We start from the raw sequence: 19,914 nt of genomic DNA on the forward strand, positions 1-19,914 counted from the left end.
TTGGAGCCAATACACAGTATTGGCTCCAAGACAGAAGGTAAGGGTTAAAAAAAAAAAAAGAGTTTCAAAAGTACCATTTTGGTCCCAGCCTAAAAATCCTATAATAGTCATAGTTTTTTTTTTTTTTTATCAAATGGGTCTTTAGGGTTAAGTAATGCTGAAAATGATGTGTTCAAGACAGTGAATATCACAGCTCCTCCCCACCACCCCCTTCTGTGGGATTGGACAGAGGGGAGGAGGATAACCTGGTATTGGGATTAATATAAAAGTCTGTGATTGTACCTAGAAGAAGAGAGGACATTTTTTGTCCCAAATAAGCTGCTTATGTGGGCAGAATCCCCTTTTCTCCCCTACCCACCTCCCTCCTATCAACTGTTTCCCCCAAATAAAGAAGCTTTTCTCTACCAGCATCTTATCAAGTCTCCTGTCTGGTCATTAGAGTGATTTCTGGGGGTATGAGCCTCCCTAGAATTCCACTCCACACACCTATTAAGCAGATGAATATTTTATCTTTTTTAATGAAACAATAGAAAATAATATTAAGCCAATTCCTGAAATTAAATAAAATGGTTTTAAAATTAAATTGAGTAAGAAATAGTATTTTCCCATATCTTGAGGAGTTGAGTAAAAATTAATTAAATTAGAGAATTTTGCCCTTGGCCAATTTTTTCTCTGTACCAAAGTCTACTCACTTTCATAGGACTTCTTTCTCTTATTATTTACACAGAGCAGACACTGGATGGGGGAAGTTGCTATTTGATTATGTAGGGGCTACTCCTATTACTACAAGAGTCTCAAGGACAGTAAATGCCATGATCCTGAAATCCCAGGTTCTTCTCTCCTTTGTTCAGGTATGAGGGAAGAATAAATTTAAGTTTGGGGTCTTTGCAAATTGTTGCAAGCTTGCTTTTTCTAGACAATTTCCTTCCTATTCATATTGCAGTTTCCAGGACTATTAACCATCTATCCCAACCTGTAGGGAAAAAACCTTTAGTCCTTATTGATATTGTTTAAACATAGATTTATGTGACTAGAAACTGTTTATCTCAAAAAAGTAGGTCATGAGGAATTAGCTAAGCCCGAGTACTTAGTCTACTCAAGTCTTAGGTTCCTCAAAAGTTTATGTTTTGGCTTCACTCAAATTATAATGTATGTTTATACTCACTGCCCTTATTCATCTCAAGAAACCTTGAAAGCTCCCCTTTTTCCTAGAAATTGCCTAACTACCAAGTACAGCAGCTTTTCCTCATCTCCTTGTTTCAGTTCTATGTAATGTTGGACTTAATAGAGATTTGAGAGTGTGTCACACTCTTTGGGCTCTCCTCTGCTGAACCATCATAATATGATTCTTTCTAAAATCTTTATAGGTTTCAGTGTTTATTTTCAGTGAAAAAAACCTCTCCTTCCATTAATAGGACCTCACATTGGTAATTATTTATACCCCAACATCCCCTGGGGTTGAAATTTGGTAGAGAATTCACTTTTAAGAAGCTGTGAGTGCTGGTAGGTGCCACATACATAACTGTCACAACCTCTCTATTCCTCATTTGAAGAATGGGCTCTACCATTCTTCCCTTAGTTTATAGTGTGCAATTTTTTTTTTCTGCAAAAAAAAAAAAGACAGAAGTCTATCCTCAGGCAAGGAAAAACAACAACCCAAAAATTCTCTAGTGATTTTTCCTCTCATAAGGAAGTAGATCTCTCTGTTTCTTGAGCCTTGACTGAGATAGTTATTTCTGCTCTAGAAGATTTGTCACCAGGAGCCAAGTTCTTTGGAACACATAACAGTCACCCCAGGTAACTAGCACCTATTTATTTTCTCACCTATGTGTCTTGGTTGAGACATAGCCTGGAAGAATACTGTAAAGAGAGAGTTGTCCTCAGTATCAGGATGATGTGGGTTTGAGTCTCACTTCTCACCTATATTAGCTATGTGACTTGTTAATTCATTTAACCACTCTAAGAAAGTGTAAGAAACACAAGAGTTGCCCATATTCATTAGCAAAGAGACTACTATCAATAAGCATTCCCTGAACCAAAGAAATTAAACGATCTTGTTCTGGGGATAGATATAATTTGAAATTGTTTGATCATGAATAAAAATGAAATTCAGTATTTTTTCACCATTTAAAAATTAGAAATACTGATGCAAAATCCTTTTATATAGTTTCTAACTGTTTTGTCCTCCTACAATGTTTACTTATTTCTAATGGAGGAAAAATTAGTTAAAAAGTTTTGCTGAATATACAATTGAAACTTTCCTAAACTCCATTGGGAAAAGACTCCATTGGACATATCTTCTATTTGCTTATATCTTTATTTCCCTTGGTGTTTAAAGGAGAATAACTCTTCATCTTTTTTTCCTCTTAAGTAAGATGATTTTTGGGTTGTTTTCTACTTCATCTGGTTATAGGATACTGTATGAAGGACTTTTAAAAAATTCTTTTTGATAATGTTTCATGAGCTTATTTGCATGAGATATTTCTATTTGCCTATATCATTTGAAAAGTGTGAAATAAATATGTTGCTTTGGAGCACATGCATGAATGAATAGATAGGAATGTATTTTCTCTTTTGATATTGCAAGTTTAGAAGTGTTAAAAAATGTTAGCAGAGTTACTGAGAGTATTCTACAGTACATGTACCACTCAATGGGAATAATTTATGTTTATGTGACATATTTCTCCTTTTAATTTCAAGGTATGTTATAGATAACACCACCAATCATATCTGGAATGATACTATACTAAACCCATGGTTTGTTTCAGAATTTACCTAAGGATATCTTACTAAATTGTTAAATGGTTCTAAATTTTTTCATTTGGCATTTCAAGACTATATATCTTTTTGTTATTGTTGTTGTTCCCTCATGAGTTTACTGTGTTACTGCCACAATATAATTTTTTTAAAATCTTGTAACTTCTTAATTTCTATCATTTTTACTCCATCAATTCATTTTACCTGATTCTCCTCCTAAAATAGAGGAAAAGTGAAAAAGGCTACTGCGAGGGAGGGGAGAAATAGAATCCTGTAAATGCCAGTTAGTATGCTAATATTAAGGGCAGGTAGGTGGTACAGTGGATAGAGTGACAGGCTTAGAGACAGGAAGATCTCAGTTCACAACCTGCCTCAGATACCTACCAGTTCTGTGACCCTAGGTAAGTCACAACTTCTATTTGCCTCAGTTACACATCTATAAAATGGGGCTCATTGGAGAAGAAAACACCAGATGACTCCAGTATCTTTGCAAAAAACAAAACACCAAGGACTTGTCACTGGAGTCATGACAACGACAACAATACTGGCATTTTCACTGGCCAAAGGAAGTAGAAAAAGAAAGGAGTGGGTAGAAAGAGAGTATTTCTCCTCTCCAGAAGGTATAAGAACCACCTTTCCTTCCAAAGTCCATTACCATCCCAAAGGATAAAAGAATATACTCATGTACTCATACAGACTTATTTAGGTAATATAATCTATTTTAAAGACTAAAGTATTTCCCCACTCCCCATCAGTAGATTCTCTATTATAAGATAGAGGAAATGTATGTGTTATGGGGACTTATGAAGAATATCTCTCCAATATGAAGGGGAAAATTAAGTTGAGATTAAATGAAATAAAACTGAGATTTTAGAACAAATTCTACAGCTAGGTGGTTCAGGAGAGAGATAGCTGTGTAACCTTAGGCAAGTCACTTAATTCTCTTTGCCTTAGTTTCCTCATTTGTAAAATTATTTTGGAGAAAGAAATGGATAACTATCACAATTATCTTTGCCAAGAACACTCCAAAATGGGGTCATGAAGAATTGTCCATGATTGAAAAACAACTACTCAATAACAAACTTTGCAACACTAAACTCTTGGAAACCATTAAAGAGTAAAACAGTCATTGGAATAATGAGGTGATGGAAATTTACATTTTAATGTCACATACATTTTTTGCCATTGGAAAATTGGCTCTGCCCACATTTATACAAAATACTAAAGGCCATGCAAAAATCAAATGAAATGTCAGCACACTTTGAAAAAGACCTGTTATTGATGAGAATAAAAATTTACTTGACCTTTCGATGAGTACATACACAAACAGAAACTCACTGGAAATTAATTGAAATATTCAAGATTAGAGGAATTCATATCAATGGGTTAAAAAGACAAAGCATATAATAAAAGTACAGGATAGAACATAAACATTAACATCATTCTTAACCAAGGAATATTTCTATTCTGTTCCATGAATGAGTGTTTTAACCCTTTTATTTTTGGAACTTCTAACCAGAAGCCCAACTGTCTTGTTCGGTGAGTATCTCAGGGGTCTAATTTTTCAGGCAGCCACCAGCCATTACATCCTATTTCCCACTCATCTTCAACAAAGAGTCACTTTGTTGTCACACACATAAACAGGAACCCTTAAATTCTAAAATTATAGCGAAATAAAATCTGGTATGGCTTATGAAAGGAATATGTCAATCTATTCCTCTCTGATGTCACTCACCATATATATAACTTAACACCAATTCCCTGTGTATGTTGTTGCCTTTCCTAATTGAGATAAAAGCTCTTTAAGGGAGGAGGAGCTGACTTTGTTTTTGTACTCATATCCTCAGGTTTTAAAATAGTGTCTGGCATATAACAAGTTCTTAATAAATGCTATATCCATTAATTCATTCATTCAGTAAATCAACAATCCTAATATTTTTGAATGATCTAAATATTTTCCTGTATATCTTCAAAAGGTAAAGTTTCTACTTAAGGGCAACAGTAAATACAATAAGTAATAAAAAAAATCTCCCACCCCCAAAGCTTCTATTTCATGTGGATGTTAAGGGTCTTGGGTGAACGCATTTGTTTGAAATATAAGAAAATCTTAAACAAAACAATCATATGATTTGATTTTCTTTAGTTTAGAAATGGTACTTTGGTCAACTGAAGTGTTGACCATATATTTAGCAGAGTAAGACATAAAGAAAGCATATGTCTCGGGCTTTTTTGAAAACATGCTTTGCCCCAGGCCAACCAATCATTCAGGCATGTGTTCTCAGGAGTTTTCCTGAAACCTTCAGCAAACCCTTTTTTCAGCCCAGACTATTATACTTGATATTACATTGAACACTCTGAGCCTGAAACATTTCTCAACCTGCCATCCTACCTTATGGGAACTATCTCACTGTGAATTAGCTGCCATTTTGTCTAGGTTAGACTAGCCATTTAATCTTGCAGAATTCTTTATGCAATTTTCTTTGATTTGAAACAAATATGCAACTCCAAAATGTTTACTCTTTGAGTCAAAGATAATCTGGGGGGCATCAAGGTAGAAGAGAAGGAAAACTGGAATAAGATTATGAAAACATTTAAATCTCAGCTCAAACATTTTATATTTTGCAACCATGGGCCAATTGTTCAAAATATCTGAGCCTTAGTTTCCTATACCATAAAATGATAATGCTTGGCAATACCTACCTCTGTAGGAAAAGGAAAGTATTTTGTAAACTATAAATGGCTATTGAAAGTGATAATGATGATAAATCACTAATGATAGATAGCATTTGAGTTGTACCTACTATGTACCAGGTACTGTGCTAAGTGCTTTAAAAATATTATCTCATGTAAAGATTAAAATTTGGCGGGGAAGCTGAGGCAGGTAGAAATTAGTTTCTCTCTGCAAGGAGTAGGATATTTTTAGAGGTTTATTAAAAGTCAAGGGTTAAAGAAAATACAAGCAAGAGAAGCACATGCTAGGTGGGCCATGAGGCCCACCCAAATTTCACTCACATCATGAGACACGTCTGTTTGCTAGTGGAGACAGGAAGAGAAGAGACCCTGCCGTGGGCGGAGACCCTTTAAATAATGATTTGCTCTCAGCCCAGGTGAGAATTCAGTGAGATTACAAAGCATTTTGGGGAAGTGTAGCAAAGACTTCTGGGGATTGAAGTTCTGGATTCAAGTCCATTTTTACACTCAACAGTTATGAGAGAAGTGTTAATAACATCCCCATTTTACAACTGAGGAAATTGAGGCAAATAGAATTGACTTGGCCAAAGTCATAGAGTAAGTATATGAGGCCACATTTGAACTCAAGTTTTTCTGACTCCAGGCTCAGAGCTTTATGTATTATGTCAATTAATTGCCTCTCCTTTATGATGATTTTTATAATGGTCATTGTAGAATCAGGAGCCAAGAGAGTGAAGAGTGTTCCAGTCACCCAAACTTACCTCCAAACAACCACTAAAGAAAAGAAAAAGTTTCAAAACAAACTTTCATGGGATGCAACCAACAGAAGACAGAGTGAAGTTGGGTTTCAACCAAAGAAAAAGCAGAGGGGCAGTGGGAAGGATCTATTTCATTAGGGGAGAGAGAGAGAGAGAGAGAGAGAGAGAGAGAGAGAGAGAGAGAGAGAGAGAGAGAGAGGAGAGAAGAGAGAGAGAGAGAGAGAGAGAGAGAGAGAGAGAGAGGAGAGAGAGAGAGAGAGAGAGAGAGAGAGAGAGAGGAGAGAGAGAGAGAGAGAGAGGAAAGAGAAGAGAGAGAGAGAGAGAGAGAGAGAGAGAGAGAGATAGATAGAGATAGAGAGAGAGGAGAGAGAGAGAGAGGAAAGAGAAGAAGAGAGAGAGAGGAGAGAGAGAGAGAGAGAGAGAGAGAGAGAGAGAGAGAGAGAGAGAGAGAGCAATAGGAGCTAATAGCTAAGGACCTTGAGAAGTGACTCTGGTTTAAGCACATTCAGAAGAACCCTCAGTGTAAGGAACAATAAGGAACAATGTTATAGCTCTTAGCGCCAGGGGCTGGTATAGTACTCCCTCCACCCCAGAAGTGGGGCTGAGCCTTAACATATAGGAAAGGTCAAGAGAAAAGTCCATCAAAATGTGTAAAAGGGAAAGAAAAGGCCTGACTCTAGAAAGCTATTTCAACAAAAGGGAAGACCAAAATGAAAAATTCAGAAGAAGTCAGCAATTCCAAAACAGAAATGGGAAAACTCTCAAAAGCAAATGTGTATGGATGTCAGCCCCAAAATGCACTCTTAGATGAGCTTTAAGAGAATCAAAAAATAAGATAATTATATATAGAAAAAATCATATAAAAAGCCAACAGCTTAGAGCAAAAATTCATTGAAAACAGATCCACAAAAAAAGGAAATATGTAATCTTAAACAGGAACATAATTCTCTATAAAGGAAATACAATGCCTCATAGAAGAAAATGGGTCCCTATAAATTAGATTTGGAGAAATGGAAGCTAAAGACTTCTATTGTACTACTAGGAGGCACCCCATGAACCTAAGATATTTTATTTAGGGTATAAGTTACATTACTTCCTCATTTTATTTTATATACACACAAACATGTTTATATGCATATATATAATATACATCTGATACAAACATATATATGTAGATATATATATATATATATATATATATATATATATATCAGTTATAGCCATATGTATCTTCTCTTATCTGTTAAGAAATGGGGCTAAGAGTTCTGTTTGTCTGGGAATGACTTTATTCTACCTCCTGTCAATTCAAAATTTTCAAGGTCCTGCTCTAATACTATCCTTAAGCTCACAATTCTTTTATCTGATAACTCACAACATTTATGATTCATATCACTAACTGGTAAATAACCATGCACTGCTTGTGTTATTAATTAAGATCTGTCCTATTTCCCTAATTCTATTACAGTCTTCGGTCTTACAAGTCTTAGATCCCTTGTATGTTAAATAGTAACTAATTAGAACATTAGATAGTAACTTATAAAAAAGACACTGAAAAGTATTTGCTGATTGAATGATTTTACTTTGAAACTCAGATTATTCAAATGAAGCTTCATATCATCACCTCATTGTGTTCAGTATAAGCAAAACAGTTCACAGAAAACATACAAATGAGTTTCATCATATCTTTTCTTCTTTTAAAGAGGTCAACTCAATATATTTAACTCAATTTCTTCTTGTTTCTTAATTACAAAATGACAAAAATATGTATCAATTATGAATTTACTAGAGAATTAATATCAAGTCTGCTATTAAACTGAAGCTCTTAATGATCTTCATTGAATTATGTTTCTAAGCAAGTCTTCATTTTTTTTATCTTTACTTCCTTTCCTCAGGGATATGTTGTCCCTCATGTACTAAAGATTTAATTTTCAAGACACTAATATCTGATGGCAGTTGGAACAGAAGATATATTCACCACTAATTTTCCTATACAATGTGTTAACTGCAAATATGATTTGACTTTTCAATTACCAATTAAAATACTGACCATCCTTTATGCACTAAAATTACCTACTCCATGAAGCCTTCCCAGATTTCCACAATCAGATGTAATCTCTCTCTTATTTGAAATAATCACAGCATTTTTTTTGTTTCTCTTGGGATCTACATCATATTATTCTTCAGGGGAGAAGAAAGTAGCTTGTCTAGTAGTTGTTATTAAATTTAACCTCTAAACGGATAAGGAAAGGGAACAAGGCTTTACATAAATAAGCACTTTTTTTACAAATACTTTCTCATTTGATCCTTACAACAACCTTGAAGTGTAGGTATTATTTTTATTCCAATATAAGAGTTGAGGAAATGAAGGTTAAGTGACTTTTCCAGGGTTCCAGGATTATATGTAGCTCATAAGTTTCTGAAGTCAAATTTGAACTCAAGTCTTCTTGACTTCAGGCCAGCCTTGTATCCACAGTACTACCTAGCTACTTCACTTGAGCCATGAGTAGTGTTAGTATATTGTCTAGTAGATGGATTTCAAGAACTTCTGTAGCTAAAGTAATTATTCTCCTCTGTTTATGAATGCACTCACAAATATATACATATATATACATAAATATATATATATCTAGCAATTCATTTTTGTGTATAGTATGTATTTTATCATTTTGTAATGCTTATTTCATACATTTAGTAAATATATAACTTCACATGAACACTATTTTATATATAGGCATTATATTCATAAAAAGATATTATAATAAGTATAATATAATTCATATGGAAATATTTATATGTCTATATAGAAAGAGTTTGTCAGGTAGCTATTTTTTTTCTTTTGTCAAATAAATTCAAGAAGACCATATCCTAAGCCTGTTAGTGGTTGTCAACCTGCATCAGTGAAAGAAATAACCACATTAATGAATTCATCGATGTGTTGATGCACTGAAATTGGAGCCAGTTGAATCAGTCTGAGGTTCTAAGCATAAAAATCTCTTAGATCAATTTAGAATATTTATTTTCCCCCCAAGGAGTTCTCCAAATTTGGGTTTGCTGCACCTCACCAACATCCTCTCTAACCTAGTGAAGCATATCTCTTTGTCTCTGGCTGCCCCAAAGTTTTGGGTTTGCTTTGAACCTTTAGCTACTAATACCAGACCTCTGAGTCAACCTGTCTCCTTCTTGTCCTCTGCCTTCCCAATGCCCTGCCTTAATTAATGTCCTACCTTCCCTTAGTCAATCCACTTGCTACATAAATATTCCAACTTGTGACTTTTGTGAATTGAATTTCCACCACTCTGTGCTTTCAGTATACCATGGAAGCACAATCACTTTTTATCATTAAGCAGATACTCAAAAATAAATAAGTTTTCATATAGAAGTTGACCTCAATTTCCAGAATTAAAAAGATATGATATTTCAAAAGGTGGCATAAAGATTCTCATGGCAAAGGAAGGTGCTTAATATAGCCAAATAAAGCTGCATTTTGCATGAATCCTGTCAAATAATCTGGCAGGGAGCAAATGTCTAGTTAAAGACAAAATTCCAAATATCAATACAGGGCAACTCCCCTCCTCCTCCCATTTTTGATTTATAGATTTGGAGGAAAACAACTATAACTTTAATGGTGATATAAATGAATGGCAAGTCAGGAGTATATATTAATCCTGGGAAGCTGGGGTATATCAGTATGCCAGGATGCTCTTTCATTCCATTTGAGCTTCAATTCTGTCTTCAAGGTTAAAGAATAGAATTATGGTATTTGTTGTGACTAGGAAGGCACTAGGCTCATATGAAGAGTTGAATTAATCAAAGTACTTCTCTCTAAATAAATCAGAGTTAAAGATCTTATCCCTGCTATCTAGATTATCCAAGGATTGTCAGCTTTACACATGGGATTTTGTTCAGTGTGAACACTTAAGTGAAAACAACTCAAGAAAGATGAAATCATCCTAACAGTGGCGAATGGTTATGGGAACTTTTATAAAACCTTAGAGGTTATTAGAATAGAATAATCTAACAAAACTGAAGGTGAGAGAAGTGTTTATAATTAATTCTCTTTTGAACTTCTTTGTAGGCAGTGAGGTAGCACAGTGAATAGTGAATGTGCTGGAAGTCAGGAAATCCTGAGTTCAAAGCCAGCCTCAGATACTTACTGACTATGTGACTCTGGGTAAGGTACTTATTCTTTGTATGCCTCGGTTTCCTCTGCTATAAAATGGGGATAACGATAGCTCCTGACTCAAGGATTTGCTATTAGGAGCAAGTGAGATAATATTTGTAAAGCACTTAGTACAGTGCCTTAGGCATGTATTCAATGTTAAAATTAAATTTAAATTAAATTAATATTATAGTCAGGGAGGACACTAGAATGCAAAATAAGGTTAATTTAGACTGAATAATCAGGAGACCCATGTTCATGACTCAATGTGGATACAAATGGTTACTAAAAAGGAACTGGGCAGAGGGGGAAAAAAAAGAATTTAAGAGCCATTTAATCCACATTATAGTCCTCAAGTTTATATCCCTCTTATCTTCACTGGTTCTGTTGGCAATTTTAATGTGCTCTGTTTGAAACATGGCCAGACCATGGACAAGTGATTGAAACCTATCGAATATAATTGTGCCATTACCTCCATGCCTTACATTTTATGGATGTAATTGTATTTTATTTTATATTGGTCAGTAGTTCTGTTCTTTCTTCTTCGCAATATTTATGAGTGTTTGGTCTTTATGGTTTTGGTATTAAACTCTATGGCAAGATGGACCATAGACTCTGCATTGCCAGGCAATACCAGTGGATGTGTTGTTGCTACTAAAGTTAGGTAAACAGTGATAGGCAATGAGTTTCAAAAGGCTTTTCTCCCTAATCCCTTTTTCTTTTGAATTGACCTCATTCTGGTAAAACGATTATTTTCTTCTAAATTGATGCGCAACATAAGTCCAACTAATTTCCTTACCTGAGCTGCCTAAGCCCTGAGCCTCCTCCCTGAGGTTCAAGCCCTTGAAATATTACCTGAACTCATTCATCAATGACTAACTCCCTTCTGATTATTCCTTCCCTATGCTAGGGATTCTGAACTCTCAACTGCCATGATTCTTTATTTCCATTTCCCTCAATCCACTCCACTACCTAACAGCCCATTCTAAATCTTTCCACCACTTCCCACCTTGCTCTGGAATGCTTGCTTTTTGGCAACAAACCTGATTTAATCTTGAGTCTTTTTCTTTATTAAGCCTCTCTTCTTCTGGCTCTCAGGGAGATCTGGCTTCCTCGGGATGACCCAGTGTCTCTGGCTGCCCTTTCCAAAAGGGATTATATTTTTAGTCCTCCCAATTTACAAGTCCAGGTGAGCCAGTAGGAATACTCCATGTTCCCCATTGCTACTTCCATGTTCTTCCACTCCCACTCCCCCATTTACTCAGTAGTATTTCCAGCTTTGAGGTTTACTCAATTCATATTTACCACCCCATCAAAATTCTCGAAGCTGTTGTCAATTGACTTCCAGGATATTCTCTCTTTCCTCAATCAGTTCATTTCTCAGCTCCTAGTCTTTCTTCTCTTAACTCCTGCCCTTATACTATGGGGCTTCAACATTGACACTGATGATGGCTAAGCTATATGAACCTTCCAGGAGACCAGCCAAAAGGTGATTGTCGCTGTACAGGTGTGAGACCTTCTCCAGGGTAGTGGCAGTATCAGAAGAGAGAAGGAAAACATAAGCAAGAGATGACACAAAGGTAAAAATTGTAGGCATTAGAGAAATGGGGTTCAAAGGTTATGACTTTGTTGTGAAACTAGGTGGACTGGAAGGATAATAATACCTCCTCTTGTACTTGTCTTGAGTTTAGGTGAGAGGTCTTGGTTGGATAATTAAAGCTGATTAGAGTACCAAGGTAAATAATAGAGAGAGAAGAGAAGAGAGCCCAGGAGAGAGCTTTTGGGAACGTCATGCTTAGGAATCATGACCTTGATTTTCCTGAAGCAAAGGTATATTAAAATTGTATCTTTATTCTGGTCCTGCCAATTAAGGGACAAAGGGACCCCTTTGTCTTTCTGCCTTCTTATAGCAAGTTTGTAAGTAACCAATACAAGGGAGCAATAGCAGGAAATAAGACTGCAAAGAGGAACCTGGAAATCTTATCCAAACCACTCCAAAGACCAGAGGAGCATAATTTACAAATTGTATCATATATTAACCAAAAATCACATTCTTGGAATATGTATGGAATCGGGGGAAGATATCTAGACTTTGTGCTAAAGGTATTTGATTCTATGATATGCAAATCTCAAAAGAGTTTCAGATATCCTCAGTATACCAAAAGATGCTGATAATTTTAATATGATGTGGACTTGTAAACTTTACAGTCTCAGGGACAACTTTGAGATGACTTGGATAAGTTAATGAACTAATCCTTATTCTGTTCCCCCACCCAAACCTTATAAAATTGAGACCCAGAACTCCCCCTCTGGGGCTCCTTCCCTAGCACTCTTCCATCTCCATCATATCCATACTACCTGGTACTTCCAACTTTAATCCCCAGTTATGGGAGGGACACCCTCTGCCTCCCTCTGATACTGCCTGCCTCTACCTCCCTCCCAACCTCATGCTGTGTGCCTCATTAAAGTGTGATTGCAGCCCCACTTCTCGCTGATGTTTATGAGCTTTTGCCAGCAAGAACCATATGTGACTCTAGTTCATAATTTCATAAATTATCAAGTCAACAAATGATTATGTCATTCATCCCCCACCTCCATTGCCTTATTCAATAAATTCCAGGAGCTCCCTATCTCTTCTTGTTGCCAGTCAGTCATGTCAGACTCTTTGTGACTCTATTTGGGGTTTTCTTGGAAAAGGTACTACAGTGGTTTGCCATTTCCTCCTTCAGATCATTTTATGGTAGACAAAACTGAGGACAACAGGATCAAGTGATTTGCCTACACTGCCTAATAAGAGTCTGAAGTCAGATTTGAACCTAGGTATTCCTGACACCAGGTACAACACTCTAACCACTAACTCACCTCACTGTACTTCTAAGATCAACTAAAAAATTAAAACCTTAGTATTTAAAGTCCTTTGAATCATGATCCTCCCTTTTCTTCCCCCATGTTTTTACACCTTATTCCTTACATGTACTCTGTGTTCCAATGACACTGGCTTCTTTCTATTTCTCAAATAAATCACTTCATTTCCCAATTCTGCATTTTCCTTTCTTTAAAAAAAAATTATTTATTCTTTACGTTAAAATATCCAGGTAATTCAATCCTTTTGTTCTTTCCCTAGATTAGAAGGCATCATATGACTGAAAGATATATGTGTATATATGTATATATTTAATATAATAAAATAAATATAATTATAGAAATGAATATAAAATATATACATATATAAATATATATAAAACAATATACATATTGCTTATTTTTATTTATCCATTCTTCCTCTAGAGGAAGACATACATGTCATTCTTTAAACAATACCCGTGTTGCTTTTTTAAGGTTCTCTTGGTTCTGTACATTTTACTCTTCATAAATTCATGTAGGTCTTTCTATGTTTTGCTTTGTTTTTAGTTAACCTATTCCTCATTTCTTATAATTCAGGAGTATTCCATCACAATCATATGCCACAACTTGCTTAGTCATTGTCTAACTGATGGGCATCACTTCAATATCCAGTTCTTTACCACCAAAAAGAGAGATGATATAAACACTTTAGAATTTATAAATTCTTTTCCCTGATTTCCTTAGAAAATAAATCTAAAAATGGAATTTCTGGGTCCAAAGATATACACAGTTTTATAACTTTTTATACATAATTCCAACTTGTTCTCCAAAATGTTTGGATCAGTTCACAGTTCCAACAACAGTGTATTAGTGCCTCTATTTTTCTCACCTCCTACAACATTTGTCATTTTGCCCTTTGACCATGTTAGCCAATATAATAAGTGGAATTTGAGTAATTTTGATTTGCATTTTTCAAAATCAATAATGATTTAGTGCAATTTTCATACAGTTACATATAACTTTAACATCTTCATTCAAAAGTGGTTCATATTTTTGATCATTTATAAATTGGGGAAAACTGTATTTTTACTGGCAATTGCTCATTCCTGGAGCATACTTCCTCCTGATCTCAAATGCCTGTTCGTCTAATTCCCTTCCCCTTCATCTCTGTCTCCTGGCTTCCTTCATATTCCAGATAAAAATCTGACCCAGAGGAAAATTTTCCTGATTCTCCTTAGAATGTGGGCTTATAAAACTTTTGAGTTATAGCATGTTCACAAACAACTATAATACAGGATAACACCTAATCAATGAGTACAAGATCAAGATACAAAGAGTTCAACATAAATTTAGGTGGAGATGAACTTAGAGCAAAGACTATCAGGGAAGAAGTGGCTTTGAAATTGGTGGAAAATGATAGCCAGGGACAAGCTCTCTTTTGGCAGGTGAGGGAGTTGGTTGTGTCATGGCTTGAAAAGTTCAGTTCTCCAGCATCTGAGAAATGTCCTGGTTCCTCAAGATGAACTGTTTGGGCTTATCCAAAGTATGAAATACTGTTGGCCCAAGTCCACGGGCAATAATGTACATTCAACCAGGCTTCCTCATCTCTTACCTCTTAGATAACCAAGTACAGTAGTTCTATAAACTCCACAGGAACTCAGAACATATTAACCACATGTAGAAGTGATCTCTCAGTGCCTATCTTTTTTTATTTTTTCTTTAAAGTCACATCTTACAAAGTCTAAAACTAGGTGCAATTGATCTCTCTCAAGCCTTCTGGCTGTTTCTACCCAGTGCTATCTCAACTAATTGGAGGGTGAAAAATCAAGCAACGAATGCTTTTTGTTGTCTCTGGGTAGTTCAATTGTGTTTTGTACATTGAAATCAGAATTCCTTTTGGCATACAGACAGTCTATGCTGTTAATTTCAGTGAAGTAATTTCTGCCATAAATGTAACAAGTTCCTGTGATCCTGGGGACTTTTCCATCTAATTCCTTAATTGAAAAAGAGCACCTTGCAGTCTAGAGAAAACTCCAAGTTTAAAACTAACATTTTGCTAATGTTTTTGCATAATTTATCCCACTCAAATTAAACTGGTGGGTCTAATAAAACTATAATTTTGCCTCAGTCATAATAAAAACTTCTTTATTAACTTTAGTTGTAAAATTTGTAGTAAATCTCAGCAAAATGATTTGTATTAAATGCCTTAAATAAAATTTTAAACAGAACATTAAAAATTCCATACAGTTTATGTTAGTATTTATTTTATTCATGTATTTGGCAGTAAGCATAAGATATTTCTTTTAGGCACCCTTAGTATATACCAAAGTTTTAATTAACTTCAGTGCCAGGAAAAGGTTTCTCAAAGGAAAGCTAACACTCACTATGATTAAAGGTTTGCCATTTGGCAGTTTAATTTTCTACCCTTCTCCTTAATACCACTGCTAGATGGACAGCTTCTTTTATTTAAACCTTGTCCTTATCAATTCGCTACAGAACCTGACACTTTGCTAGTAACCCTGTAATTCCACCTCCTGTATTTGTTAGGACTCTATTTGCTTACACATCAATGAGCACAGAACATTTTTAGGGGATGTCAGGATACTAGGAACTATGTAAGAGATAAATCAGAACGTAATTTGCTGTCAGCCTGAAGGCAACTTTAAAAGAAAAAATGAACCCCATAGCTCCTTTTTAAAAGAGCAATATTTCTTTTTTACAATACAATAATCAACATTTTGGCAAGCACTGACATCCTGAAATGTATAAACAAAAGCAGCATATTAACCTTCAGCAATGTAGAACATGCACTATTCAGTAACAATGAAATGAAAAGAGGGTTCTTTTTTGAAAACTATGACCAAAAATGTATTCACCTTAGAACAAATCATAGTAATGAAAAAAAAAAAGAATTTATTTGAAGCCTTATTTACATTGGGGTACATAATTCCATCCCCTACCAAATACTCACTGAGCACACTAAATACAGAAAAAGGGTAAGTATCACAGAAATGGAACCTATATTGGATGGTGGCATGAGAAGAAACTGTGAGCGAAGAACTCAGAGGCTGAAAGGTGGAAAGCCCACAACTTCAGTACACTATAATTTTTTCATGTATCCAATAAAATATTAATCTACATGTTTTCTTTTAATCTGAGGGACATCATTCTTCCTCTGTGGAAGTAGTTCCTTCCTATATAAAATGAGAAGGTTGGATTATATGATCTGTAAAGGTCCTGTCCAGTTCTAAATCTCTAATCTCATGATTACATGACACTCTCTGTAATCAGTTATCTAAGCATTCACTTCAAGGCTCAATCCAAAGTTACACAAACGATTCAAGCTGCTCCAAGGATGACATTCTAGACATCTCTTCCTATGAAACCAAACACTATAACTGAGACTTTAGAACAATGAACATCATTGAACAAGAGAAGTCTTAAGATTCTTTTTTGCTAATGATACTTTCTAGTCCAACTTCCACACAGTGATTCTCTCTAATGGAACATGCAAAGCATCCCTTGTAGCATGGTCAATGGACAGTTTGACACAAGAATTATAAATACTCATCATTTAGTTAAGCTGTATCCCTTAAAGTTGGAGGAAAATTATAAGGGAAGGACATCAACCAGGGGATTGGAATTTTCAGTTCATCTCCTTTTTGTAAAATAATCATTTTCATGATCTCCACTCTGTTCTAAGGAAGAAATTGGACAGAAAAACTATGTGAATCATTTTGATATTGGGAATAATTTAATTGATGCTTTTAATGTCTTTGGATTATTCTACCTCTCTTCTCTTATATTTTGTTCATATATAGTTGTATATATATGATATATAATAGCTCACATGTATCACAATATATACATGTATTACATATGTGGCATATGTAATATGTAATGCAGATTTATTAAGTCATTAACTTTAGATATACCTTATTCCAAAATATATAGTTTGGTAGTTCAAACCCTTCTTCTTTTTTAAATGTTCTACAAATAACTGCTAACCCATTTGACAACCTTCTATTTTTATTTTTATTCTTTCTTTTAACTTCATACAATTATCTATTATTCCCTGTGAGTCCTATATACTCAAACCAGAGGAAGGAATTTGTCTAGTTCCCATCTTCCCTCTGGGAAGTTAATCAACTAATCAGAATTTCAAAGGGCAGTATTACCATGAAATAATTTACATTGTAGCTTCACCCCAAGAGAAGTGTAGGGCATTTACCTAGAAGGAACCTCAGAAGCTACTGATAGTCTCTTCCTGTCTTCCTTTTTTCTATCTTTTCCTGTAGAATCCAGGAGTGCCTTTCCTCAGCATGTACTTTGCCTCCTGGGTGTCTCTAAATTCTTCTTTAGATACTGCTGTCTCAAACTGCTACTGAGCTACACTGCTGGTGGTGTGGATGAGAATGTTGATGGGAACATCTTATTGTTGTTCTCCTACTTATTACTTCCTAAAATCCTTTTCCAAAGACAAATCCTTTCCCTTAGCATTTGGTCAATACTTTTAAATACCTAATATTTATCACAACTATCTCGACCCCACTGGGTCTGGGCATATAGATGCTTTCCATTATGTCTTTTCTTTTGCTTCTACTTGAAATCATCCATATGCCATCTGTTTTATAGCATAAAAACATGCACTGTCATTTCTGAGACTTCCATCTCAATACTTTTGAAAACACTCTGACCAATTTCCATCGACCTCTTTGCTTCTATGTGAATGGGCAATTTTTGGATCTTGACATACTTGAGCTCTTTTGCTTCTCAGTATCCCCTCTGACCTTAAAATGTAGCAAAATGTTCTTGAGCAGTTATCTTTTTCTATTTTTGACGGCTGATTCATTTTCTCCTGTAGAAATGCTTCAATTTCCCTTACTCTTTCAAGGCTACTTTTTATTCATCCTTTAAAAAAATAAACTATCTCTCAGTAATTGCTTCATTTGCCATAGTACTACTAGATAAAGGAAAGCTTTCTCTGAGCTTTGATCAATCCAGGGAGCTAATCTTGAGCCATTCATGTAAATACGCCAATAACTGAGGGCAGCTACACAGTGTTCCACCAGTCAAGCATCACCCTACAGCATCTCATGATTGCTTTGTACTTGTTTGGGAAGAAAGTGATGCCAAAAGTCTAAATCATTAGTATCCTAAGGCAATTTAATCTCCAGAAAGGTCTAAAGCCTTTAAAGCAAAAATGAATTTCAAATTCAGTCTCAGACACAGTTCTCTGACTCTGGGCAAGTCACTTAACCCCATTTGACTCAGTTTCCTCATTTGTAAATGAGTTGGAGAAGGAAATGGCAAACCACTGTGGTAAATTGCCAAGAAAATCCCAAATAAGGCTATGAAGAGGTGGACACAACTGACCCGACTGAACAACAAAATCAGGAATGTCACCTATCAATTTTGTTAGAAAGATGCAATATTAGGATACTTACTAGTGAGAATACTTCTTTAAAGATGGAACTGCCAGGCAGAAAAAATAAAAAAAAATTAACCTCTTTCTCTGCTCTGGGAGTGGAAAAATAAACATAATTTGTATAACTTGACAATATACAAGACAATACATAAAATGACCCACTCTCATTATTATGTTAAATTAATCTTCTCTTTTTTGCCCCTCCCTGCTAATAAAAATGGAAGGTTTAAGTAATGATGTGTCAGGGAAGAGAATACTATTTCCGAGAATACTATTTCCAAATATTAATTTAGAAGATAAAACCCGTAAATGAAAAAAGAGAAGAAAAATGGTAATCATCATCAGTCATTGGAAATTATAAATGTACTCTTTACAATACCTGTATATGCAAACTGTACAAGGTCCCAGAGAGCATTAGGATCTATGCCTTCCATTTTGATTTCTTCTTGCTTGGCTTCACAAACATCACTTGTAAACATGGCAGCAAAGTAGTCAGAGACAGAACTGAGAACAAGCCTAGAAAAATCAAAACAAAATAAAATATATATAGCATCAAGTTAAGTTGAACCTTCCATACATTCTTTGACATGAGAAAGTGTCATATAGAACAGGTGATGTAGAAGGGACATGAAAAAGTCATCCATTATTAGGGCTTACCTTCAAATGAGAGCACACTTGAACCATTAGAGATGAGTGGCTACAACTGACCTATTAAAAATAACAGGGAGTACATGGTTTCTTTGCCTCATTTTTCCCCCTTTTCTCTATCACATCATCCTATTCATTCTCCCTTTCCCTTCATCATTTCTTCTGTTCAATCCACCCCTTCTTCAGACTTTTATACTTTCAGTCATCAGCTAGATTTAAGGGAAGAACACAAAGGTTAAATAGTTTGTAGCTTTAGAAAAGAGCATTGGATCCTGCTTCTATTTGACTTTAGCTGGAATATATCCTCTCTAGGCTTCAGTTTTCCTATCTGTAAAATAGGGTGTTTGGGTAAGATAATCATTTCCCTTGAAACCCTAAGTCCCAGGACAGCCTATAAAATTATATCACAATAATCCATCCATTTTCAAAATAACTTTTCAGAAATCATATTTAGAATATTCACAAATGTATATATTCTCAAGCTTTTCTTTCATGTATGCTTTATTTTATAATTAGATACTAATTGAACAAATGCACTTCAAAATTAATGCTAAAGACTAAAAAGTCTAGCATTAAAGTCCAAGTAGACTTCAAAGGGAGAGCTCATTAAAGTAAATATTATTCAGGGA

General features: G+C 35.1%; 1 protein-coding gene across 1 annotated transcript in view; it reads right to left on the reverse strand.

Moving 5' to 3' along the window:
- Positions 1–19,914, reverse strand: part of KLHL1 (kelch like family member 1) — a 588,984-nt gene that overhangs the window by 364,977 nt on the left and 204,093 nt on the right. Inside the window, exon 3 of the mRNA XM_001362179.4 lies at positions 19,017–19,153. Coding sequence (XP_001362216.1) covers positions 19,017–19,153 — 137 coding nt within the window. The remainder of the gene's footprint in view (positions 1–19,016; positions 19,154–19,914) is intronic.

This window comes from Monodelphis domestica, chromosome 8 (genome assembly GCF_027887165.1).
Source record: "Monodelphis domestica isolate mMonDom1 chromosome 8, mMonDom1.pri, whole genome shotgun sequence".
Classification (NCBI taxonomy): Eukaryota; Metazoa; Chordata; class Mammalia; order Didelphimorphia; family Didelphidae; genus Monodelphis; species Monodelphis domestica.